Source organism: Rhipicephalus sanguineus, chromosome 9 (genome assembly GCF_013339695.2).
Source record: "Rhipicephalus sanguineus isolate Rsan-2018 chromosome 9, BIME_Rsan_1.4, whole genome shotgun sequence".
NCBI classification, from domain to species: Eukaryota; Metazoa; Arthropoda; class Arachnida; order Ixodida; family Ixodidae; genus Rhipicephalus; species Rhipicephalus sanguineus.
Window position 1 is genome coordinate 61,018,135 of NC_051184.2, and position 27,394 is coordinate 61,045,528.

A 27,394-nucleotide genomic window follows, 5' to 3' on the forward strand; every position below is an offset into this window, starting at 1 on the left:
ACGAGTTGCGCACATCAAAGATGGCAGCCTACATGAGCGCGTCGTGAGAGTCGTCTGTGCATTTGAATGAGTTTACGTGTAGTTAGGTCGCGTTTTTCCTGTTAATTTGGGATCGCCTCCGAGGCGGAATATCGGGACTTCTGATTTGCTCGGGAAGGCTTCATGCCTGCTCAGGCGACAACCGCGCCTGGCGAATAGTTTCGGCAAGTTCCGTCAAGCGAATCAATGCTGGATATCCTTCGACATGGACTCTCTGCACTGTTACTGCAATACGGCGGATGCAGACCCCGCGCATATGCTAAAGTGTACCGGGTGCAAGCTTTACTTCCACCCAGGCAAGTTTGTATAAAGGAGGGCATGACGGGTCAGCTGCGACTTCGCAAGTCGACATAACGCTACTTACTCTTCCAGGGTGTCTGAAGAGCAGCCATCGGAGTACACTTGTCGGCGACCTGTTCTTCAAGCTGACCTGCGACCGATGCACCCCTGATAACGTAGAAGTCCTGGAGCGCCTGAAGATGCAATGGTAAACTAACGTCACCTGTTTAAACTGTCCTCGAAATAACTGTATGTTTTGGACCACAGCTACTTGCAGTAGCATGCTGCGATCAGGCCAATTAGGCAATGCCCAAGTGACATAATGAGGCGGGTGATGCGACTTTCAGAGCAACGTTTCTAAAACCACGCTGATCGACCAACACATTGGTCAGTAGAGCAGTAGCATTGATTATGACAACAGCACAAGGGATAATAATGAAAAGATGTCTTGCTGTAACTGATGAGCGGCGTTAATATTGATAAGTAGTGTCAACCTTACTTCCCTGCGATGTTGGCACAGGCGTTGGCAGATGTGTAAAGGGAAAGCGTATCCTCTAGTTTGCTTTCACATGCCTACATTTCATTCCAATTCGATGAAAACTGACTTGATGTGTAACATGACGGTTCACGGCGAACAGGTCTTAAAGCATTCCAGCACACAAACAAAAGGTTACAGAAAAGAAATACTAGTGCATCCTATCTGTAATCTTTTGTCGGTAATTCTGTGCTTTTCACAATCTTTTCAACGTGAACTTCAATCAACAAGCTTGACTGGCCATCTTGTAACGCGACGACTGCTTTGGACACAGCGACCTCTCACCACTGACACGTGATCGCAGGATTCAGGTCATAATGCTGACCCTGTACAACCTCCATGTCAGCGGCACCAATGGGAAGCTTGGCTACTTCCGATGGCGGGAGCACATTTGCAACTTCATCGACAAGCACTGGACGACATTCTTCGGAGAGAGGTACAAAAGATTTAGTGGGCAAAAAAAAGTTGTTTTCTTTTCTTGTCTTTGTTTTCTCACTTTGTTAAAGGTTGCCAACATTCCTCCTCTTTGTACTTCACTACCTACGTGCACAAAGATTACATAGCGGCTCCATTGTTCAAACACAAGGACAACAACCACATAAAACACCAGAAGTTTAAAGAAAGAATGGATGACATTTCGACCAGGGTGTCGGAACGAAATGTTTTTAGTTTCGGTTTTAGTTTCCTCCTATTAAAAAAGTTCCGTTAGGTTTGTTCCACAACGGAAAAAAATATTTTCTGTAGCAGTTCGTAACGGTTTTTATTTGCGTATACAATATTTGAAATTAAAAGTAATGATAAAAAATAGTAGATAGAAAATTAAATTTTCTCATAAGCGAATTATGAATTCTCTGAGCAGGCTGAATGCTTTGCGTCGAGGGAGTGAGCATGATCTCAGAAGCAGCACGTCATCGAGTGTGATATGCGAAACTGCTGTTATGATAAAAACAAATTTCAGGGGCCGACGACACCCTCTCCATGCTGCTCTGTGTGACTGACACACCAAGGTCCACTTGCGTTAATATAAACAGATCCAGTTGGCACTCTATTCATTTTTCGCGAAATTTCAACTCGTGTTTACTTTGTAATACCTGCCTGAGATACGCACTAATACTGTCCCTTGGGATATGCATTAATGCTTGTATAGCATGATCTCGGTTGTTCCGGATTGCTAACTTTTCCCTTGAACCAAAAACCGATCAAAAGTATTTCGGTTTCACTCTGGAACGAAATAATAAAGTTTCGGTTATGTTCTCGTTCCGGTCAGAAATATTGTTTTTCTCGTTTTTCGTTTTGAGTTTTTGTTCCATTCTGACACACTGTTTTCGACACTTGGCAGGGGCAATACATTTGTTCCTAATATATTTCTGGAAGAGTTGGTCTATTAAATAGTATTCCATCTGTAATGTTCACATTTCTATTAGCCTGTATTCTTCTTGGTCATATGGGGATTCATATCAGCTTTCAATACAAATTGACTGGCAAAAGTGCATGAACAATGCAATGGCACACATGTGGTTGGGATTACTGTCACTTTGCGTGGTTCCTAAGTTCACTAGGGAGTTCTAGATTTTGTGTCGGGGTAACTGAAAGGATGCTTGCATGCACAAAGCCCCACACCTCACTTGCATTCCTTATGCAATGCAGTTTACTTCCCCCAACCCAAACATGCAAAACCAAAAACTCGCGATGGGTGTAGTTCGTACAAGGCATTGTGTTGAATGTTCAGCAGTGGCTCTTAAAGGGGCCCTGCAACGCTTATTCTAAGTAAGCATTGTATGGCTTCACTAAAGGCGTTTATTGCCTCGTGAATCGTCCGCCGAGTTAGAGAGATTTGTTGCACACTGTAATTACTTTCTCTCTTCCCTCGTCCCGACAAACGCGCTGGAAGCTAAGCAGTGAAGGATGGCATGGGGGAAAGAAGTTACGTCACACACGCTACCTTGAGCACTTTTTTTTTTTTTTTTTGCTTTGAACGCGCGGCTTACTTTCAGTGTGAATGTGCGCGCATGCGCAGGCAAGTGGCGGCCTCCCGCAGTGGCCGCAGTAACTGTGCAGCCCACAATGCTCAAATCAGCCAATGGCCGTGAATTTGTGTATGTGGCATCATTTGTAGAAAGAAGAGGTAACGATTTCTAGCTGACTTTGAGAATTAATTGTAAATTCCAGGCTGTGTGCTGCACTGTAATGTTTGGCTCGCGTGCCAATCGGCAGCGTTTTTGGACCATGCTGAAAAAGTGTTGCAGGGCCCCTTTCAATGTGACTGATCAAGAATACGAACTCAACTTGCATGTCGCAGGTACTTGTTGCCGTGTGTGAAAGCGCTTGTACATTCCAGGCAGCCTTGGCTGACAAACACTGGAATTGTGAAGGGAGCAAAAGGTTGTCGATGTTTCACTTTGTCTAAAAAGTTCTTAAAAGGACACTAAAGTGAAGCAGTAAATTATTTAGACTGATAAATTATACTCTGAAAACTCTAGTGTTGTTAATTTCATCACCATAGGTTTGATAATGGATGAGAAAATCTATGTTGAATGTCTTACTTCTAAATTTCCTGCCGAAATCTCCGATGGTGACTTTATAGATTTCACTGTTCTTTTTTTTTGTATTTTGGACCCATTGGTTAAATGAAATTTCCTGAAACTTGGTATGTTAAGTCTCTGGCTGCCTCAGAAGACAATGTTCCTCATTTTGAACGATTAGGAACTACATAGGCCCCAGTAGACGCCGTAAAAATCTATGATGTCATGACCACTGGTGTGGGAATTTGAAGGTGGCGTCGCCACCTGCATTTTTTTTTTGTGCGTTTTCTCACTTACCATGAGTCTTCTAGCAGCAAGTGTGGTGTTTTTGGCATCGTGAAAGAGTAATTTACTAATACGAGAAAAATCGTTTTTCTCTTTAGTGTCCCTTTAACCTGGCATGCCATCACTAGCAGAGTGCGCAACTTGAAAAACTTAACCCAGACGCGCATACATGCTCATACACGTAAGCACAGATGAATATGTATTCTTTCCTCTCTGCCACATTCTGGTTGCCTTTCATTAATGCTACATACTTTTCCAAATTTACTCTTAATTCCTGGGTGGTGCAAATGGCATCGCAGAAAACGGACAGCGACATTCCGTGGCACCGTCGCCGGAGTGCTGTCTTCCGGATGTCCGCTCCTGTTCCAATCCGGGTGGTCCAAGCTCGGAGAGAACGGATGGTGGACGCTGACCACAATGAAGCCCCCATCGCCCGCCGATTTCGGTAGCCTTCAGTTTTCCAGGGGAACAGTATTTCCTGGCTGGCAATTACACGCACACTGGAATCTCGTTTATACGATTCTCACGGGAATTGAAAATAAAAACGTACTATCCAAAAATCGCATAACCAAAACAGGGCCCAAAAGATCACTTGACGCAGTGCTCTGTTAAAGAACTTTAAAATAGTCCGTCACTTTGCACTGAACTTTTTGTTTTTTAGATGTGCCGTGGGAAGCTTTTTTAGAACTTGTAGAAACAAGTAGCAGTTTCATCACTGAACGCCTCACTTTCGACAAGGCTACGAAATGCGTCTAAAGCTTCGAGGGCATTATCAGTAGTTACTGGATGACAATCGTCGGTGCAACATCCCGCTTCTTCATTGTTGTCACCGTTCTACCGGAGAGTGGGGCTGCGTTGATGGGCCATTGCCGCTCGGGCTCACCGCACCTTCATGCTTGTTTACAATTTCATTTGAATTATTTTTCCTGCATTTAATTTATAACTCCCCACAGCAGCACGATAGCTCCGGCACACCGCTGCTGAGCATAAATTTATGCACTCTGACGCCAACCACATTCCAACGCAGGCCAAATATACTTAAAAAAAAAGACAAATGTACCAAACTTTGTGTGAACTTTACACAATGACCCAGTGATCAAAATGAAGCCTGCTGCTGATGTCTGTATTTAGCCCCCTAGACATTAAGACCATTCAATAAAAGTTTATTAGTCCACAGTAATACGAAGGCTCGAATCGCTACCAGAGCTTCATCCTGCGTAGGTCATAGATTGAGATTTCAGTCAAATCCACACAGTATAACAATATTCAAATGCCACGAAAATTTCATTTCCTTTTTGTGCATACACTCGGGAGCCGGATTTAATTGTTATATAACTGATGATGTGGCACGGGAATATTGTGTTATGTGACTAGTTTTGCCATAGAAGACGCACAAAAGTTCACCGTGCAGCAACTGCTCATCGTTACGCCCGATGTATTGTTAAAATTTGTGTCATTATAGTAAGTGGTTTCTACTCTATAATTACAGCGACAAGTACAACACCGCAACATTTCTTTTACTGTAGGATTGTGTACACTGCCTATATGCTGTTTAGGTGTAGTCGACAGTCTGTTCCAAAGAATTTGAATTAGTAGTCCCTGCTTTTTTTTTTAACAGGGAAGCTGTTTAAGCCGTCCGTTAGTCCCAGCAGAGCGAACCGAAAACTGTCATCATCGCGAACCAGTACGCGTCCTCTTCTGCATCTTCTGCTTCGCTCCCAGAACACGTGCACAGATTTGTCCGGCGTGGGATGCAATAATTATGATGGGCAAGAGAACGAGTACAACGAGTGAGATAGAAAGAGAAAGTGAGAAATGGAGATAAAGCAAGGAAAAACGACAGAAAAAGATAGAAAGACGGAGAAAAACAAAGAGAAACAAGGCAGGCTTCCCAGCTCCGCACTTCCTTCAGGCTTGGCACCACTACTGCAAACCTGCCTTCATTTTTTTTTGTTTCCCTCCAGTTTTCAAACAAGGACTCTTTAGGATCTGAAAAACAAGAGTCTGTGGCCGAAATGGATTTCGGCAACAGTCTAACGGCATTTCTTAAAGCCCGCCCTGCCACGGTGGTCTAGTGGTTATGGTGCTCGACTGCTGACCCGAAGGTCGCGGGATCGAATCCCGGCGGCGGCGGCGGCTGCATTTTCGATGGAGGCGAAAATGTTTGAGGCCCGTGTACTTAGATTTAGGTGCACGTCAAAGAACACCAGGTGGTCGGAATTTCCGGAGCCCTCCACTACGGCGTCTCTCGTAATCATATCGTGGTTTTGAGACGTTAAGCCCCTGATATTATTATTACATTTCTCAAAGCCCATGGTGCTGCATTCATTGTAATTCAATAAAATTATACGCTTCATTTCAGAGGGGCCTACCACACTGCTGGCCCAGTGCCGAAAGGCGAAAATGGCTCCTGTGGCAACGGTAGAAGAGGCACCGCCCATTCTGGACACTCCCCGCCGGCGTAATGTTGCAAGCTCGCTGCAGGCAGCCATAAACCTCAAGGAGAGGCGGGCACTGATCAAGGTTAGAAAAATATATATATGGCTGCTGGGTAGAAGCGTGCTAATTGATTGGCGAGTGTCTGTACCAAACTCTCGCAGCAGTCTGCAAGGGTGTTATTGCCGGCAAGTTGAAAGTTCCCTGCGCTAAAGCTTTCTGAAATCTATTGCCTTTATTTATTTCAATACCCTCAATGCCATTGGGGCGTTACGAGTAGTGGTGTTACAACTTCGTGAGGGCATTCTTGAGTGATGCATGATCCAGGTTACTTGCGATGGAGGCGAGGAGATGGTTTTTGAATGATGTCCCTGGTACATATCAGTGGAAGTACACGGTCTGGCAGAACGGCATTTGAACTTTGAAGCTACGATCGACACGGGATGAAACGTAACAAGAACAAGGTGTGTTCAAGCCGAGGATTCGTAAAAAAAAAAGATTTTATGAAAAAGACATAAGTAAGCCTGCTTGCTTTTGTTAGAAGGGTCAAGGAGGTTGAGAGAAATTTTTATTGAAGTAATACCGGCAGCGCGAGTATAATTACAGCAGTCATTTGAGCTGAACGATATTATATGGTTTCTAGTGCACTTACAAGTGTAGAAGTATGAGGATCCCAGATTGAAGAAGGGTACTCTAAATTTTGACCTGACTGAAGTTTTACACAATTAAGGTAATGCTTCCTCCGGAGTATGAGCAAACTGCAGAGAACGGAACTAACCAGCATCACAATGCACAAATATGGTTGTATATTGGTACAGTGTTGTTCAAATCTGCAATCGGCTCACAGTTGTAACAACAATGTTGCGAGTGCGCACCGCGAAAATGCAAGCAGCTGGCAGTTGCCAAGTTGGCTAAGGTACTCGCCGCATTCGTGCACGATCGGGAGCTGCGGGGCGCCAGGAAACCTCGCTGTACTGACAGCGCCGTGGCAAATGAGCGCATTGCTGCAGTAAGCTCAGCACTATTGTAAGCGTACTGCACGCATTTAATGGGCATCAACTCAAACATGTTGTCGCACCATTTGCTGTCGCCTTCTTGCATAGGATCGCTAGTTTATCGTGAAAACATGTCGTACACGCAGCTTGTAGAAAGTTCACTGTTGCCGCGTTGACTTGACCAGATACCTACTGCACCCGTAAAGGGTGCAGTGGGAATGACCATCGTTCTTACGGCAATGTGGGTACGGTACAGCAAGTGTCCCATGCCACGAGTGGGCGACGTGCAGCATGCAACTACTAGCCAAGGATCAAAATACTGTTATAATGCTCACAATTAATTTCTGTGCCATCAAATAAAGGTTCTGATGAACTCAAAAAAGTTTAAGCATTTTATATATTCAGCATGAACAAAAGGGGAATTTATTAAGGGCTCATTTTTCCTTTGTTAGGCGCAGTGTTAATTAGAATTACTAACAGACAACCAATCCTAGGAAAGTATTGGGGACGTTATACTTACTAATTACGACATCAGTGTGAAAAAATTAAAGTGGACGAAAAGACAACTAGCCGCCGGCAGGGACCGAATCTGCAACCTTCGAATAATGCGTCCGATGCTCTACCAATTGAGCTACGGCGGCGGTCGTCCCAACGTCCACTTTATTGGGTATATCTGTGCATTTAAACCTGGGAGTGTTAGTCTGTGCCGCTCGTAGCCATGACGGTGAGTGTGGACCACTCTTTTTTTATTGCCTGCTGGCGTCGCATAACACGTGATCTTTTTTTTATGATCACGTGCTATCCAGCATGTATTTTCATTTGAATTTAGAATTGTTTTGAGGTGAAGATGCCTTCAGGCAGAAAAATGTGCATGTATTTTTTATCTTCTTTGTACTACATCTCTCTTCACACAGCCTGTGGTAGACTCGTGCAACTCAAACATGCCTGACAAGGTCCACGTCAAGACTGAGCCTGTCGACACGTGCGATGATACTACAACAAGTTCGTCATTCGACATGCACGACAGCCTGATGACGCCCGAGGACTTCCAGTAAGTTCCTTGGTATTTTGTATGCACTTGTGATCCGTCGTAACAAGTGGCACAATAACGTCCTATTTGCTGGTTCTTATAACGGAGTAAGATAAGACAGGAGAGCCGACTCCATCACCCCACAACTCATTCACTCGAGACAAACCATGGCAACACGGTCGCCAGCGTCTAACTCACTCCTTTGCTCTCTCCCTTCACTCCTCTTCACACTTTCGCGTATGTTTTCTCCTTCCCTGGCGCTCCCAGCCGACTACTCACAACGCATAGCGCCATCTGTCGAGGCCCTTGGAAATCATTCAACAACCTGCTCTCATGAGCGCATGTGCTGGCTGGCGGAGGCTGGCGGCAGCAGCGGTGGGGAGCGGTGTACGCGGAGCAGACAACAAAACAGGTAGGCAAGCATACACGGGAACGCGGCAAAGCGCGACTGCGCGCTGTTGCTATAGCAACGACAAAGAGAGCCCCCACCTGCGGCTCTGCTTGAGGACGGCGTCTCTCCTCCGCAGCTTTTCTTCATTTGTAGCACCATCTGGCGAACACAATGTGAAGCAAGCTCCGACATTGCAGAAGGTGTCCCTTCTAGATGAGCGGAGTCAGCCCTCCTGTCTGATCTTACTCCGTGGTTCTTAATGTCAGCCAGCCCCTCTTATGAAGATGTAATGTGATGTGATGTAACGAGTTCATGCACACAGCAACACCTCCACGTACATGTGGACAGAATGTCCATTTTTCCATCTTGTTTAAATTAAAAAATGTATTTAGTCTTAAACACTCTAGTACAGGTTTCACACCATTTGGAAGTTCGTTGAAGTCTTCATACTGCATTGCCGCATAATTTCGTGACGTTTGAAATGTAATGCAATGCAACTACAGTATCATAACCTTACATTTAACAAAATTCTGGCGGAAAGTACCCTACTGAGGATTTGTCATATCCTGTATCCAGTAAAACTTCGTCAATACTACATACCCGTTTTAGTTGCACTAGAGGTTAAAACTGGGCTTGTGCGAACATGACATTTTTTGGTTTGAAATCGAAAACAAAGCAAATGGTAATGTGTATCTAATAGGTTCGATGCAAATTGAAATACTGGCAGATTTTGAATAGCAGTAGGTTGCAGGTTATAATTTGTAAAATATGTTGCATTTTAAATTTGCTATATTTAGACCATAAGATGTGCTTTTAAACTCGAAAAAAAATTAATGTAGTCCATCTGTTCATTCGTTTTGAATATTTCGAAAATTTTGAACTTGTGCCCAAGTGAATTCGAATACTGCAACATTCGTTGAAATATTCAAAGTGCTGCAAAGGCCTACTTATTTTCACGAGATGGTTTTACCATGCTGTGAAGCTCGTGTGCCTTCAAGTGAAGAGTGTTCGTATGTGTATCAGGCATTCCTGCATCATTGTGATGTGAATAAAATTAATTTCAATGAATCCCCTTATTTCTGCTGAGAGTACGACTCATCTATGCTATAGGACTGTTTCTTGATATTAGAGCATCATGTCTATAACTTCAAAACATCGCACGTGACAGCACGCACATATGGCTGTGTGATTTTAGGCCATAGTGGTTTTATTATTCTTGTGCCGAGCAGCAAGTGCTCCTGTTTGAGATCCATGCCACAATTTTCTTTTCTCCTCTGTTTTTCTTCGTGCAGTTGGAATACCGAACATGATCTCTTTGGGAGTGACCTCTTCCGGCACGATTTGCTTAGTGTGACCGAACCTGCGAGTGATCCTGTTGACATCGTTTCCACGTCTTCTGACAAGCTTGAAGGCAAGAATGTTGTCTGTGTCATTTTCTTGCATTGTTGGTGATACTAAGTTATTTCAATGTACCAGTCAGCCGCGCTGCTGTCTATTAGAACCACAGAGTAGGGTAAGAGAGGAGCGCCGACTCCACCACTGCCCAACGCATTCGCTCAGGACAAACCGTGCAGTGCGGACGCAGCAGTCTGACTCATACCTTTGCTCTCCCCCTCTGCTCCTCTCCACACTTTTGCACATGCTTTCTCCTCTCCTTACGCTGATCACAACAAGTAGCGCCATCTGTCGAGGTGCAGTGAAATCATTCTACACCTGTTCGCTGAGTGATGGAGGCAGGGAGCGGCAAGCGGGAAGCAGAAGACAAAACGGCTGGGCAAGCAGATGCAGGAACGCAGTGAAGCGTGACCTTGTGCCGTTGCTATAGCAACGACAGAGAGAACCCCCACCCGCGGCTTCACTCCAGGACCAGAACCTCTCCTCCACAGCTTTTCTCCATTTGTAGCGCCATCTGGCAAACATGCCATGTGGCAGGAACAAGTTTTGCACAATGTGTCCCTTCCAGATGAGTGCAGTTAGCGCTCCTGTCTTATCTTCCATCGTGATTAGAACCTAGCCAGAGTAACAGTGGCTCATCCATTGCTTACTCTTTGCTTGAAAGGTCATATTTGTCATCTTGGGTTTAGCATCTTCAAGTAAAATCCGTGGCCTGGTGCCAACATTTCAACAGGGAGACCTATCTCCATAAAAGCAAGGCCAAGTCTTCATGCTGATGAAGACAACTCCGATTGTCTAAATGTTCGCTCCGGTCTATAAGTGCATTCACACCAACAACTGATAGAGGCCGCGTGACCAAGCATGAGTGGCAACCAAGGAGCTTTTCGTGACGAGCGATGTTCAGGTGAGTGAATGCAGTGTCTCCGTCCCTTTGTCGAAATGTCTTATACCTGATGCTGTTCACATCAGCCTGCACCGTCAGCACCACATAAGATAAGCACCAACATATACGTATACAGATGTCTTGTTTCTGCACGGATTAGTTGACTGGGTTTGCAAATGCAGTCACGTGGCTGAAAATGGAGAGGCAAGCAAGGGACACTTTCCAACCAAACTGATTTTTTACAACAAGCTTGGTCGTGCAATTTCTGTAAGTTGCTAGTACAAGTGAGCTCTGATGCTTCCCTTGTTGAAGTGTTCTTTGCATGCTTCAAGTTTTCATCTTGCAAATTTTCTGTCTCAGATTTCTGAGTATCGTGCACCTGTGATTTCCAGATGGCCTCTTGCCGGTGAAAGTGGAGGCCGAGGACGATGAAGCCCTGGACCTGGAAGATTTCAATGTCCAAGAGGCAGCCACCATGGATGCCAGCTACTTCGGTGTGCAGTCTCCCAAGGTTGAGGACATTGTTGGCATCTTGAATACCGATGGTGAGCCCTCGTATTTTTGTGCTTCTAGAGCTTTTATATTATACGAGCACATGTTGCACAAGCTCCATAGTTGCGGTATCTGTACGTAATTAGTAGCATTAAAAGTTGGCAAGTTGGTAATGGTTCATTCTCAGAACAGCAGGACAAGACAGGAAATGACAATGAAAAAAGGCATTAAGGGGGGATGTGGATTTCTATTGAAGCATCAACATTAGATACGTTGTTCTGCATTTGTTTTTTGTTGATAAACACTTCTCACATTTTTCTGTTGCCACTCTTGTGTATCACTGAGTATCTGTTTTCCTCTTATGAATGAGAGTTCAGCTGGTAGTCAGTTCCGTCCTGTCATTTTTCATCATTGCGTACCATATTGGAGAGTGCAGCCCTTAATGCACACGGTTCCATGTCCTCCTAGTGCGTAACCAAGCAAACGATTGGCACAGAGGAGGTCGACAGACAACAAGCGCTGCTCGTGTAATACAGAGCGTGGAAGCTCGCTCCTGCAATGGCTTCCGTCATGAGTGAGTAGTTGGCAAAAAGTAAGGTGAATGAAATAAGTGCAATGCACAGCTCATGGAATGCAGAGAGCAGGAAGAGTTCTAGTGTACTGTAGTGTGGGAGCTCACACTGCTATGGCTCTCGGTAAGGGAACATGACCCTTTCCACTCCTGCAAGTGTGGCCTGCTTGCACTTTCACCCCATTCAGTCCATCTAAGGCAAGGTGCTGTTAGTGGAACTTGGCGCTGTTAGTGGAAGTTTGGACGAAACCAGTAGAAATGCTTCACTTGCCACTGCTGCTAAACAAACTGCTCGAGAAGAGGCCCAGTGCTGCTGACATCTGAATCCCGCTGCACTCTTGTTTCGCATTATGTAATCATTGGTGATTTTTCACGCTGTTCTGAGAAAGAATGTAGATGGAGATTTCCTAAATGTTTCTCAGTTACTTGCGATAGTGAAAGCACCACCAACAGCAGTGCGGAAGAATTCTTGTGCAAGGATATTTTAGGTTTTATCCCCTTCATTGTCACTAACGTACCGGTATACATTCTCCATTGTGCGCTCAAAAATTTTTGCCAAAGCGCAAAGATGGCGTGATTCTATTGGTTGTGCCATCTCTCGAATCTTTCTAGAAGCACGTATTTCACCTCTTGCTGTGCTGGTATGTGTATTGAAGAGTACGGAGTGACCGTGCCCGCCCTTTGCTGTAGGGCATGGTCTCTCCGCACACGCCTCACTCAGGCTGAGCAACCATGCAGCGGGCGTGCATGCAATTGGGGGTACAAGGGTTGTTCTGCCACCTGCCGTGGGTTTGCAGGGTTTTTTTTTTTTATCCTGTTGGCGAGTTCACTGTGGCACATCAAGTTCAGAGGTGCACAGCGTTGCCTCTCCACGGAAACATGACTTGATCGCTGCTTTCGCTCACTCGCCTCAGCCTCGCTTTCTGTCATCTTGACTTCACATGCCATTTCTCTGCGTTTCAAGCTTTGCCGATATTCCCGAAACCAAGCCGACATTGGGGGTTGGTGCGTCACGGCCAGAAGCATCTGACAGTGAAAGAGTCAACATAATGCACCACAGTTACGGCAGCGATGAGCTGTTTGTTTGACAAACTTCATCCTCGCCTGCATACACTGGTCACGTACATTTGAAATACGGTCCTTAGGCAACTGTTCCTCACATCTTAGACATCAGAAGTACCACAGTGTGGCACAGTTCGTGATGGAAGTTTGAGACCTTCCTTAAAAGAAAAGACTCAGATACGTTGTTGGTTAGTTGGTTGGAAAACTTTATTAGAGTCCTGCAAGGCATGTGTTCGCATGCAGCGGGTGACTCCCATGTAGTTGAGAAAAAAAAAAATTCTGGGGTATTGTGCCAACATGTCATCATAATGAGAATTTTGATGATCACCTGGGGTTCTTTAATGTGCATCTGAATCTAAATACACTGATGTCTTTTGTATTTTATCCCCATCAAAATGCAGCCAGCATGGCCAGGAATTTAACCCATGAGCTCAGCCACTAAGCTAATTGTCGGGGGTAAATGTAGTGTAGATAGCTTTTGTTCTTCTACAGGTGACGTGGCTGCAACTGAAGAGGTCATAGCAGGCAACATTGATGATGACGAAGGGTCCATGACAAGCATCAAAGAGGAGCCGGTGAGCGACGCAGAGAGCAGCTCGACCGAGACGTCTCATTCGCGCGCATCGGGCACCACGAGGAAGCACAGAATGGACGAGAGAGGGCTGCAGGCCACCATCAAAGAAGAAGCCACACCCAAAAAGCCCAAGTAAGTCGGAGAGAGCTAGAATAGTAATGTATGCATCCAAACCTCTCTATAACGAAGTCTAGGCCTGTGCAAATTTTTGACTGCCTAGTGTGTTCGAACAAATATTACATGATTTGAATTTTGCTTTGAAACGATTTTAAGATTTTACAAAATTTCAAAGTATTTGAAGTGAACGAACGAACACAGTTTGCCGCATGTAACCCGCCTGAAAAGGTAGTTTCACTGCAGTGGGTAGGCCAGTGCACTGTGAGACAGCCTAATCTGAAGAAACTCACACTGCCGCAAAGCTTTTTTTTTTCCAAGTTTAAAAGCGTGTTAGGGCAAAGTATTGCAAACTTTAAAACGTAATGTATTTTACCGCTTATAACTTCCACCCTACTACTGTTCTACTATTGCTATTATATTGGAATTTCCTTCAAAATTGTTCCGTCTAATTGCCATTCGTTTCTAACCAAAAAAAGTGATGCTCGCACAAGCCTAATGAAGTCGCATCCAACGCAGCACAACACTGACATCATTATAGTTGGTGTTCATTACAAACATAAATCTGTTATGCCGTTACAGTGGCAAGACAAATCTTCATTTTCTTCAGTATATCCATTTTCAATGCATCGAGGTCCTGCGGTTCCACTGTGAATGAAGGCTCAAGAGTTGGAAAAATGGAAAGCAGGAGGTTGAGCTGAATGTGGCTCATCTGAAGCTTCTCGTGTGAATCTCCGTAGGCAAAGCCTGGTTTACACGTGGCAGCTAGACCAAGTCCTTCAATTACGTCTTCTCCTAAGTCTGGTACTTTTCACAGAATTGTTGTAAGTACTCCTTGAAAGGAGTATACAACACACTTATTTCAGTGTGTTACTCTGGTTTCAAGGACTCCTTTAAGTCTAGCTGTATTGCTACACTGCACTTCTGTAGATGTCTCGTCAAGTTCTCAGTGCTTCACAGCAGTGACTGTCTTGACACATTGTGAAGACTCACTTGACGCACAGTGACTCACAGTGCAGTGGTGCATTGTGAAGTCCTGGAGGACTTCACAATTAAAAACCTACAAGTTGCACAATATGTGCATTATCTCAGAAAACATCCAACATCGTATAGACGTGCATGCTCAGTGTCTTTTCCTTGGTGACCGTTCTTCACCAGCTAATAGCTCTCAAAGTGTTATCGCTCAGCACAAGACACACCTTTGGGTATCGGAACCTTCCTGAATGTTATCATTCGTTCTGTACCTGAGTAATTTTGTCCGCAATAAGATTACATGTGCACGAGAGTTGTAGTGTACATTCTGAAACGTACGCCTGCACCAACGATTACACTGGATTGTACAATGATGCATGTAGAAATAGTCTACACGTTTGATCTGTAGGTCATATTTCAACAGTCTGTGACTGCGTTTGTTTTTATCATTGCATTGCGAGTGTTACGGCTTTGCTGGGCACATGTTCACCCAATAAATGTCATCAATTAATGTCTCAGCCATTGTATTCTTATTTGTTGCAACAATATGACACCGTAATGTCGGCCATGATTTTAAAAGCGAAAGCCAACACAAGCCTGACAAGTGTGTCGCTGCTGTTTCTGTTATCCACCGTGCAGGTGTGTCCCAATGAGCATCTATGAGGAACACCAACTGCTGAGCCAAATAGAGAAGTACGCCCAGAAAATTACTCTTCCCCCTGAAGCGCAGAGGCTCAGGAGGAAGCTTCTTGTCAGGCAGGTGAGGAAGCTGAGACATTTCCTATGAGGGATGTCAGCTGGTTAAATGCACTACGTAAACACGAATTAAGTAGCCTTAAGTAAATATGTTGCCTTAAAATATAGAACACATGCTACTTTTGCCGCAAACAGTGCTCTGTCAACTTCAAAAAGCCTGAACACACTCGAAGGAGAGCTAACACAGTTCTTCTAGCTTCATACCAGAAAAGCAATGAAATTTTACTCCGGTAATAAGTTGCTTAGTGTAGTAAATCAGTTATTAGAATGCCGAAGTGATAAACCATCAACACTTGTCGCAGTGTTTCAAAATTGCTTCAGTGGGCCTTGAATTTGACGTGCTTTAATTGCTATTTTGAGCTATCATACTCATGGTACGTACTGCTGGAAGTCTTGGGTTCTTCATTTATGCTTCATTCACTTCATGCTTTTGGAAGCTACCAGAAATGGCACGTTGGCCTTTCTGGAGTTAAGCTAGGTAACGTTATCGAGTTCAGGTCTCAACCACTGTCTAGTTCTCAGATTAGACTGACGCGAACTTGGGCAGGGATGTCTTACTTATTCTCAAAGCGAATGAACCTTTTTGCTGTATGCAATTCGTTGAGGCTCACATTTATGTCACGAATGGAGGACATACGCGCAAGCCTCGAAGAATTGTGTGCAGCAAAAATGTTTGTTTCGCTTTTAGGATGAGTACAAGACCCCAGCCTTAGAGTGCAGGTTGGTCACTTTTCTAAGGACATCTGGTGGGCATTGTGTACAGTCTGTCCCTCTCCATGAGTGACTGAGCAACATATAGGTAAATATAATCAGCCTAAGCAATAATGTTAGTTGCAGTGACATGGTCTTCACTGTGAATTCTACCTAGCTAGTGGCAGCAGTCGCATTTCTGGTATTCCAAGCAAGCAAACGGCTGTTTGAATTCTGAACTGACTACTTTTTCTAAGTTGTTGCTTTTGTCTCTCTGCTTCAGATCAAGCGGGCACGCAACATTCCAGTTTTTGACCTCGACGCCCTAGCCGACCAGCTCTCGCGTCGGCCGCACAAGGATTTGCAACAGGTAAGATGAAAAGACGAGGTGTCATTGTTTACTCAGTTCTAATACTAAATATGTTGCACCTGTAACACTGTCGTGTGCATGAGAACGCCACGTTTCGCGCAGGGCATGCATGCAGAACTTCTGCTTATGCGCACTGTGCGAAATGTGGAGTTTTTACGTACGCAACGCTGTTACGGACGCGATGTACGCAATACTAAAACTCGCTGATGTCTCCGTGTCTGTAATGTGCAAGCCCTTTATCATTTTTATTTCGACACATCAAGGAGCCACAAAATTTTGATTTGCAAGTTTAGTGCAACTGGCTGATCAAACACTCGCTGACAACTTCATGCAGTAACGAGCAAAAAGCTACAGAGGAGGAGCTCCTTTACATGTTACCACACTGGGTAGTCTGGCAACATTTTACGGCGCTATATTTATTGTTATTTCTCACACACATACTAAATGAGCAGTCCTACCTGTGCAACAGTATCACGTTTGCACGAGTGCAAACAGAGAAAGAGGAGATTTTGATTAATTCTCTAGTTTTAAGAGCGGAGCTCTTTAAGCTTTTCATTGTGCCGGGCAGTGCAAAGAGAAACTATACCATCATCGTGATTTGGCACGCACTCTCTCCATCGTCTGCTTCATCTTCTCCTTCGCTCCCAAAACACGTGCGCTGATTTCTACGGCACAGGATCGAATAACTCTGATGGGTGAGAGAATGAGTACAGAGAGATAGATAATGAAAGAGGAACTGAGAGAGAGAAAGAGAAATTCTTGGCGGAAAAAAATCTTTAGTCAGGCACGATTCGAACTCGCGTGCCCACCATCCGCAGGCGAGTGTCCTAATCACTCGGCTATCCAGGCACGCTAGCAGAGGATAGCATAGCCTTGTATAGTAGAGTATACCAACGTGGCGGGAAAGGGTAGTGAGCGTGAGGAGGAGGGAAAGGAGGAGGGGAGAGAGTAAAACATAGCATAGAAAGAAAGAGAAAGAGAGAAATAGAAAGAAAGGGAAGAAGGACAGAAAGAAATGAAAGAGATAGAAAGACAAAGAAAGCAGAGAGGTGAGAGAAAACGAAACAGAGGAAGAAAGAAAGAGAAAAAAAATAGAAAGAAAGAAGGCCACTCAGCCCTGCACTTCCTTCAGGCTCGGCACCCCTAATGCAAAGCTGCGATAATTTTTATTTTCGCATCTGGGCCAATGCCTCGGTAATGCATTTTTGTTGTTCTTTGGTGCGTGAGATAGAACTTTTACATTTCCTGTTCTCCAGCTTAAGTGAACAGCGATGAAAATGCGGGACTTCATTCAAGAGCCCACTTACCCGTGCGCTCTATTTCCACACCTTTCTCTTCATTGCCATGTACAGTTGTCCATAATTGTAGGGTGACGCATAAGAAAAAAAAAAAGGCCTCGACAGACGTATGTTTCATAAACAGTAAAGAAGTGTCGAATTTTCCAATTTTTTATCTACAGTTAGTTTTCATAAGCATCACAGTTAATCTCTTATCGTACAAGTGAATGGCAATTGTCAAATGTCACCTATGTTTGGTGTGGTCACTACACGTGTACTTTTATTTTCCCGTTCGTACAGGAAGTTCACCGGCCTAGACGAAACACGAAAGACGTGCTGGACCGATTTCAGGTAGGTGTCACCATTCGTGACACTCACGCACTTCATACGAAAAAAAAGAAAAAGATACATCAGATTCAGTCCCTGTCACGACGAATATTGACTATGAACATGACGAACTTGTGCTCTTTTTCATTTTAGCTGTATCGTTGAGGTATACTTCAAATTAATATCAGATATAGCAACGAGGTTATTTTCGTGCTGGATAAGGCTGTCATAACGACTTTTTAGTATCAAGTGCTGAAACATGCTTTGCAAAACAATTTTCGCTTGTTAACTGGCTGTAGCTGTTGCAGTGAACTCATATTGAGGGCAGGCACCACAGGCTATTTTCATATAGACAGTCCGCTATTCAAGAGATTGTAAAATTGCATTCGGTTTTCTTTTCGGTTCCTTTGCAAGTAGTGTGCAGTCGTGCAGCATCTCTTCATACCTTGCCATCTTCTAAAGAACAACTCAAGTTTAAAACTAGAGTCCGTAACTTTTGTAATTAATGCACTTGGCTTCACAAAATGTAATAGGCAGACACCACAGGTTAGTGTATTGTATAGTTTTGGAACATAATGAATGCAAAAAAAAATAAAAGGCCACAGAATGATGTCCATTCTAATCTTTACACTGTTGCATTTATTTGCAGGATTGCGTGGTCTGGTTCTTCGTAAGCGCACACCAGTCTTTGTACTACTGTGCGATTCTTTCCTGATGTTCTGCTTACTAATGAAAGCTACTTTTAATTGTTCTGCAAATCTCTTTATGCTGGAGCGTGTGCCATGATACAGTGTCTTCTGAGAACTCTTCTGAGAACTGCACCCCAGGTGGTAAAATTTGATTCCGTAGTTTCCCACTACAGGATCCCTTATAACCATATTGTGGTCACGGCATGTAAGACCACAGAATTTAATTTTTATACACAATTATAAGTCGACTCGAATGTAGGTCGACCCCGCCCCCTAATAGCACGGAAAAAAAAAAACGCGTGACCACATTTCATAAAGTAAATTTATTTACGTAGTCTCTGGACTGACTACACATTGACTGACTCCATAGTTGGAGTCAGTGCCCGTCCTGTCGCGCACTTCTCTGTCCCTGTCTTGTAAAAGGTTGCGCTGAAATATTTGAAGTAGGAACGTATCACCAACTAGTCCAGCAACGTGTTTCGTAGAGTCAAAACTAAAAACGCGAATTCGGCTGCGTAAAAGTGGCTTCAAGGCAATGCTTCACAGCTACGCAGAAAAGCTAGCTTTGCGGCAATACACAGGGAAAATTGTTCTAAACTTTTTTGCGAATCATTGCTGAGAGTACGCGAGAAAATACGACATATTGAATTGATATTGAATTGTGTTTATTTACAACAAGGTTGTGAGGATGACCAGGCAAAAAAGCTGCATTGAGCAGCTTGAGGGGAACTTGGCCACCTCATACACCGGGCAGCTTCACAGCGGTCAAACACACGGTATACATAATGAATGGACTAACTAAAACAGTAAACATCCACGGTCGGAATAAATAAACAAAATATTACAGGTAGAGCCGGAACGCAAGCATAATGTCGTAACCGTGCCACAGCGTCCCTGATTTCTAGTTTGCACCGCTCTAACTGGCGCAACCAGTTTCTGTTTCCATTGTAAGTCGACCCCCCCCCCCCCAACTTCAGATTTCAAATTTAGATAAAATGGGTCAACCTCCAATCGTGTAAATACGATTGTAGGTTGGCCATTTACAGTAAATCGTCTCGTAAGAGCCTCTCTGCATTTCGCACCTATACCGTATTTGAATACACTTGGATCTGAGCTGGAGCCTTCTCTTTAAAAAGGAGTCAAAAGTGATGTCCAACTCTCACCACTCACGTGCAGGTGACTATAGGAACAGCTCGCATGGGAGCTCAAAGTCACGTGTCATTCGTGACGCGCATACTTGGCCTCGAAGAGGAACAGCTCGAGTGCATAGCCAGTCCGTATACCCAGAGGTAAGCAGCACAATGCTTGAAAGGCGCAACCAGTGGCAATCACTCTCTCAGTTGTGTTTTCCAGCAGACAAACAAGGCCACCTGTAAACTGCTCAAAATGTTCTGTCGTGACGTTACAAGATAAGGACACGCGCTCACAAATTCCCTCAGAACAGAGCCTCATCATAATAAAACTAGGGTAAAATTGTTAACACGAAAGTTCCGAGAAAAACCCATCTTGTCAGAATTAGAAAGAAATCACTGCATTTTTACTTGCTTGTTTCAGAAGATACTTGGTAAAATCGGGTTTGTTAATTTGTTAATTGGGATTGATGACAACATCGAACCCTATGGGCACCTGCCAGGGAATGGAAATTTCTTCATTAGATTGGGAACTTCATAAAATCGGGTTTCATTAGATCAAGTTTTAACTGCACTACATAATGAATGTGCTACTTTCCTGGAACAGCAACAACAACACAAAAGAAACTTAATGCATCATAACCTTTCCATTAGCTCTGTCATTACATTCAGATGTGCCATTCAAGCACTGTTCAGCTGGCAACAGTCAATGACAGCTGATAGTTTGAATTAGTCACAGTTCTGATGGTATGTCGATCAAATAACCCCCTGCAGAATGACACTTGGGGAATAGTTAGAGTTACGGGCATAGTTCTGGAATGAGTGCAACCTAATAACTTACTGCATGGTATATATTTTTGCTTTCAGGACACTGAAGCCATTCATCTTCAGGGACTTTGAAGCAAGGCCTTTGAGACTAAAGCTCCTAGAGGAGATACTTTCCCACAGGCTCAATGCAAGGCAAGTCACATTCAGAGGGAAAAAAAACTGTCAAAGTAATACCCACACATTTGCGCTAGCCATTTCATTTTAACACGAAAGTGTTTTATGCCGGGGTCCACCAAGTACATCCGTCACGGATATGACGTTGATAAAATGGACGCCAACGGGTGAGAAAGAAAAAAACCAAGAAAAAGATACCCCGCTGGGAATCGAACCCACGACGTTGCGGCCGCGACGGCAAGCGACCGACGCTCTACCGACTAAGCCAACTCGGGAGATGCTAGGCACGGCGCGAACGCGCCTTATATCTTTCACACCTTCTCTTTCGCGGCGGGCGGAGCGGGGCGGTGCCGCCGTCTGTGAGAGGTGAAAAGAAGTAATGCTTCACGATCGACACTTACTAACGCTTACTCCGAGATTGCACGTGATATCGGAGGTCATGGTTAAAGCGTCTCGATACCAGAGAGGTAGACTGGCCGCGCTGGCGTCGCCGAGGCACCCTTGACGCAGTTACGTTCTTTGCCTTTGGATTCGTGTTAGCGTGCGTCGGCTCATCGGAGTAGCGCAGCTTCCACGTGCACGAACGGGATTTCTCCGCCGCCGACTGCTTCAATTGCGAGAGCACCGACTAACAAAACTGCTGCAATATGCGTTGTAGAAAGGACGCGATTTCGACGGGCGAATGTCGTGCCTTGGTGGAGCGAGAGCAGCACCTGCGAGACAGAGGCCAGCGGGACGCACGCGTTTGCGGCTCAGGCTACGAACCTCTACCTCCCGCGTTGCTGAAGCGCAGTGTGTGTTATGTATGCATGAGCACAGGCGTCGGCTACCCATTACTAGAAAGCGCACACCGTGCCGCTTCTCTCCTTAATTGACGACACTTTGAAGAAGTGCATACCGGGTACCAATGTTGATTATGAACTTGTTGATATCATCCTTACGCGCGATTCACGATTCGCTGTGTCCAAATATATGTTCACACCGTCAGCTACCTCAACGGTTTAATCATGATCATGGGCGTTAGTCTTCGCGATAGAGACATGCTGTCAACATGGGTGCGTCCACGTCAAACGGTGCTATAGCTGCCAAACACGAATAGACATTGTACAAGCTCTCATATATCATAAGCATTACTTCTGTGAAGACACGTTTCACTTTCGTGTTATACCGATTCCTATGACGGAGGGATCAGCCATGTTTTTTTAAAGGGGCCCTGTAACACGTTTTCAAGCAATCGTTTAATGGCTTCATTAAAAGAGCTTACTGCCTCACGAATCGACTGGCACAAAAATTTTTTTAATCCGTCAAGTACGAGCGGAGTTACAGGGATGTGCCACTCACTTTAAGCTGTTTCCCTCTCCTCTCGTATTACCGAGCGCGCTGAAAGCTACGCAGGGAGGGGGATGACAAGGGGCAAGAAGATGCATCCCTTTGTCAGTGCATCATGACCCTGAGCACTTTCTTTTCATTTTGTCTTCGAACGTGCGGCTTACTTTCAGTGCAATCGCGAGCATGCGCGCGCAGGCACGTGGCGCCATCTCGCGGCGGCCACGGTAACTATGCAGCTCACTATGCTCAAATCAGCCAACGGCCTTGGACTTGGGTATATGGCGCAGTAATCTGGGTATATATGGCATCATTTGTAGAGGGAAGAGGGAGCGATTTTTAGGCGACTTTGAGAATTCATTGTAAGTTCCAGGCCACGTGCTGCGCTATAATGTTTGGTTCGCGCGTTCTCCGGGGCCTCGACTACCGATCGGCAGCATTTTCTGACCATGCTGAAAAAGTGTTGCAAGGTCCCTTTAATGACTTTCACAGGCTTGTTTACTGAAATAAAACACAGTTCTCGTTCAGGGATCAGTCGGAAATATTCATGGACGGGTTGTATAAAATTGGTCGAAATAAAATTATTCATGGATGGGTCGGAAATGAATTTTCACAAATGTGTCTGTATGCTGTTTCAGTTTAATTTTAGCAGTAGAATAACCACTGAATTGTCTTATATGCACTTAATTACATGTGATAATGGATTACATTCTGTTTCGTTATATATAGTAGTACTAAGATGTCACTGTAATAGGCAAGGCTGTCAAAATTTGGTACAAAGGCTAAAATAGAAGTGCTGCACTGATGTGCTGTGCTAAAGGAAGCTTTTTTTTTTTTTACAACAGGTTCAGGGAGGAATCTGCAACACAGCCTACAGAGCACCACCCCATCGATTTCTGCTATGTGCGGCCACAACACATACCGGTCATAAACGCCATGTGCCGAACTTTTTTTTGGCCTGGAATTGACTGTAAGTGCTTCACTGTGACTCACTGAAGTGACTCCTGCGAAAGAACTGATGACTGTGTGCATGCAGGAAGTCATCTTTCTTGATGTCAAGATACACAACTTTCATTTTTTGGAACACACCCACTGTCGCATTTCAAGTAGGAGCGCTTTATTCGGTCCAAAAATTACCATTTTTGAGACGGATAAAATGCGGATTTAATTGTGTGTGGAGTGAATCTTGTCGAGTAATGAACATCCTTTTTCACTAATAACACTATCAAATGGTATTTGCATCCAAGTATTCTCAACGTTCAGGCATAGCTATAGTAGAATTAGAAGTGATAAGGTTGAGAAATATCATCAACTCGTAGCAGGGAAGGCGAAATGCTTTGATGAGACGAACAAAGAAAAAAGGTTGTGAAACAGTGGTTGCCTGTGATGATTGCCACTGTTTCATCATGGCCTGTAGAAGTGAATCTTTGCCACTTAAGGGCCTACCAAAGTGCTGGCCAGCTATGATGAGAGGCATGCAAGGCTTGTCAAAGCTACAGTGCCACAGCAGCCAATCAGAAGGCATTTGCGTCATCTCCCAGGAAGGAGTAAACCTAAGTTTGTCCTAAGATTCTCCGCTCTTCCACATCTTTGCAGTGTCTGAAAGCCTCCAGTACCCAGATTTCAGCTGTGTCGCTATGTACAGGTAAGCACTGATGTTGGCACTGTCCTGGGAGATGCTACAATTTTATAAGCAAGCTGCTAGTGTACTTGCCTCAACTTAAAGGGGTACTGACACCTTCTTTCGAAGGCGAGTTTACTGTGCCATACATATCTCCTTTATGCAGAGACGGCTCTGAGTAAGTGTGAAGCTCAGAAAATGCTGATAAGGTATTTTAATTTGATATTAAAGTCAATTTTTCATGGCGAACCTACTGACATCGACACTAGCTTGACGTCAGGCTACAGTACAAATTCTGGTGACTTCACGCAGCAGTCTGGCTAGTTGTGATGACGTTAGGTACCAAAACTTCCAAGATGGCCGCTTGTGCGTCATCAAAACTTCCAAAATGGCCCTTGTGCGTCACCAACGGAGCCACGTTGCGGAGCGGCCGTGGAAACGTCATTGTATATTGTGCGAGCACGTGACGAGAAGCTCATACCGTGTTGTGACGTCAGGGTACAGTAGGAACCGAAACTAGCTTTTAAAAACATACTGTAATTACTTTTTCAGGGCGAACTCGCGCTTAGCACTACCTTTTCTAGGCTCTTGAGGGCTTGAACTTTCATTTGACGCAAAATAACAACAACTGAAAATATTCGTGTCAGTACCCCTTTAATAGGAGGGCACTCGGCTTCTAACGTCTTACAATGTAATGATGTGTGCAGTAGAACTGCACTGTGTTCCAGGTTACACTACTGGCCTGAAAACACTGAATGCCTCATTCAGATCACGCACACGACATCCTTTCTTCTCTCTCTCTTAAAGTATGCAGTTAAGTTTAAGTTGTGTACAGACGAGCAGTCATGGTCCATCTTATGAAGTACACACGAGTCTCCCAAGTTGAACTCTCTTAACCTCTTGCAGGAAACTGGTGGTGGGGTTCGCCTTCATGGTGCCCGACGTCAAGTTCAACGAGGCGTACATCCCCTTCATCTTCACGCACCCCGAGTGGCGAAAATCGGGCATCGCCAAGTTCATGCTCTACCACCTGATTCAGGTGACTGTGGCCAACACTATGATGTAGCTTATTTTCTGTACCTCGCGGCAGTCCTTGTTAGAAAAATGCATATGCAGAATAAGGGCTCACGAAATATCTCAGGCATAAGAGATATCAATCTTGAATTTTCTTTTTAAGCAAAGGTGATGAAACAAAAGCTTTCATATTTTAGCCATGTAATGTGAGCTACCAGTTTAGTGGGGTTTTCTGAAAAATCAATGTTAGCCCAAGTGGAACTTGACAGAAAACGAGGCCGGGCGTGCATAAGATAGATGGCATTCTGGAGGTCACAAGGGAACATTTATACTCTATTCCATACGGCAGCTGCAACTCTGTGGAAGCTAGCAAAACATCTTGCAGTGGATGCGTTCGCACCCAGAAATAGTCCAATGATTTTACTACCCGTAGTGTGATCTTCTCTTTTTTTTTTCGCTTTTAAACTGAAGGTGCTTTTTGCCGTAGAAGTAAACAAACTCCATTATTTATACGGTTGTCAATAGGTTGTTCTGGATCACTTAGCGTCTCTTCGTTTTCGTACCGTGACCTCCGCGATTAGTTTCAGTAGCACGCAGCCTGAGCCAATCGTGGAGGCCATGTTTTGTAACAATGAAATCCAAGTGCGAGACGGGTGGACTTGCGCATTTTGGAGACCGAACTTTTTGCATAGCTTCCACAGTGTTGCACCTGATGTGTGAAACAGAGTATAGAGGAGCTTAAAGAAATTGTGTTTTAATAGGTCTCACTGGCACTCATACACACACAGCATCACCAGAACTGGCCATCAACTCAGTTATACTTAACAGCAGCGACAAAGGGGTATCAAAGGAACCAACAGAGGCATGCCCACTGGTGGAGCTTGTCGTCAGCTGAGCTTATGGAGGTACAGTACTCATGGATTGAAATAGGACAATTTAGGGCTAATTTCGCCGACATGACTGATGTTGTTGTTCAACAATGTTGTTGGCTCTTGTGCGTAGTTCAGAGCCAACAACATTATTTTTAGCAACCAGATTCGTCGCAGTATGACGTGGTTATCTCGAGCAATTGCGCATACAAGTTGTTATACTAAAAAATTTGATGTCGCGTTTGAATCTGTGAGTACTGTACCTAATGGCTACCTTAACAGTGTGGCTCAGCAGACGTTGCCTCACACGCCGGGTCATGCCCACACGTTGTCCCTCACCGCGTATTTCTTAAAAGCTCCGTCTGAGGAAATTGAGAGCAAAACCGAAGTTTGCTACGACTTTCACTGAACCTACAACTTCTTTCAACCAACCACGACTGGTGGGCACGCAATTTGCCGCCTAAGCACGTCTGCCGAGAACTTGCACGTAGTACACGCCCTGCGTGCAGCCCATGCGAAATATACAACAGGTGTACCGTGCCGGCCAGTTTCAAGACACGTGAGCTTGGACAGATGTAGGCATATAGCATGTACGCAGTGCTCCGTGGAGACTGGAGGCTTCGTGTTGTGACGCGAGCAAAGGGTCTGGTGGTAAATATAAACACCACTTCCTTCTTTGCGCAGACGTGCATGGGAAAAGACGTCACGCTGCACGTGTCCGCGACCAATCCAGCAATGCTTCTGTACCAGAAGTTTGGGTTCAAGGTGGAGGAGCTCATCCTGGACTTCTACGACAAGTACTTCCCCGCCGACTCCAAGGAATGCAAGCACGCCATGTTTCTCCGGCTCAGCAGATAGCACCCCCCCATTCCCTTGCCGTCATTCACAAGACACACCAAGTCATCATTCATGTGTAAATAAACATGATGCCAAAGAAGCTACATCGACTACGTTGAAGTAGTCAAGTACACTTGCGCCATCTTTTACAAGTTAAAATACTTAGCTGCCCGAGTACCACATCCATCATGGGAAAAGAGCACCAACAGTTTGGACTAAGTCGAAACAGATGTGAATGAGATATATTATATACATCAGCTTAGAATTAGGCCGCAGAAAGCGGAGGCAAAGGCACACCTATTTTTCTGGTATCGAGGAAAACAGGTGCACCTACATGCTTTGTATTAATACTCCAGATTGATTTCAACCCCAGCTGGTTGAAATCAATCTGTGGTCTCTCACTGCAGTGTGTCTTATAATCGTGTCTTAGTTTTGGCATGCTAAACCTCTGCTCGCATGTATGAATGGGGAAGTGATACAACATGGCATGTGTTTGACTGATCCAGTACACGTGGATGTGTTCTGACAAGAATAGTGCAATCAAGCAGAACTACTTAATGAACTATGACGCATTTTGGTAGAAGCTATATTTAGATATACATTTGTCACAACGAACAGTGTGATCCCGATTAGCGTGGTCGTATGGAATCTCGCATGGTTGGTGGCATTCGGCAGTATGTTCGCTGTAGGCACTGCCTGTCTAAAATTACGCAGGCCTTTTTTTTTTTTTTTGTTAATGTACAATTTTCCTTGCAACCGATTCACTAGCTTACAGCGTTTGGCTGAAGCGACGTAAGTAAGTCAAACATGCTCACGCAAAAACAGAAGTCCGTGCAATAAATGCATGAGAAAGTAACCTGAAGGGCTGTGCGATGTGTCTGCAGTGATTGCTTTGACTAACATCAACCAAGACAACATAACAAATTCGGCATTTAATAACGCGCTACGTTTCCAGAGAAGAACTTGTTCCG

The 27,394-nt window shown here is 44.6% G+C and overlaps 1 protein-coding gene across 1 annotated transcript; it reads left to right on the forward strand.

The window, feature by feature from the left end:
* Positions 1–22: 22 nt before the first annotated feature.
* LOC119405230 (cysteine-rich protein 2-binding protein) lies at positions 23–26,460 on the forward strand. The gene is made up of 18 exons (XM_037672038.2): positions 23–335; positions 412–526; positions 1,158–1,289; positions 3,960–4,105; positions 6,023–6,183; positions 8,006–8,142; positions 9,805–9,923; positions 11,183–11,335; positions 13,408–13,621; positions 15,215–15,335; positions 16,305–16,391; positions 17,969–18,019; positions 19,861–19,973; positions 20,682–20,774; positions 22,928–23,052; positions 23,679–23,727; positions 24,610–24,742; positions 26,271–26,460. The coding sequence occupies exons 1-18, from the start codon at positions 245–247 to the stop codon at positions 26,442–26,444; spliced, it is 2,214 nt and encodes a 737-aa protein (XP_037527966.1). The 5' UTR covers positions 23–244; the 3' UTR covers positions 26,445–26,460.
* Positions 26,461–27,394: the final 934 nt, after the last annotated feature.

Coding starts and splice junctions, on each gene's coding strand:
- LOC119405230 (XM_037672038.2), top strand. CDS start 245: ATGGACTCTCTGCACTGTTACTGCAATACGGCGGATGCAGACCCCGCG. Junction 13,622..15,214: donor GCCACACCCAAAAAGCCCAA/GTAAGTCGGAGA, acceptor TCCACCGTGCAG/GTGTGTCCCAATGAGCATCT. Junction 23,053..23,678: donor TTTTTGGCCTGGAATTGACT/GTAAGTGCTTCA, acceptor ACATCTTTGCAG/TGTCTGAAAGCCTCCAGTAC.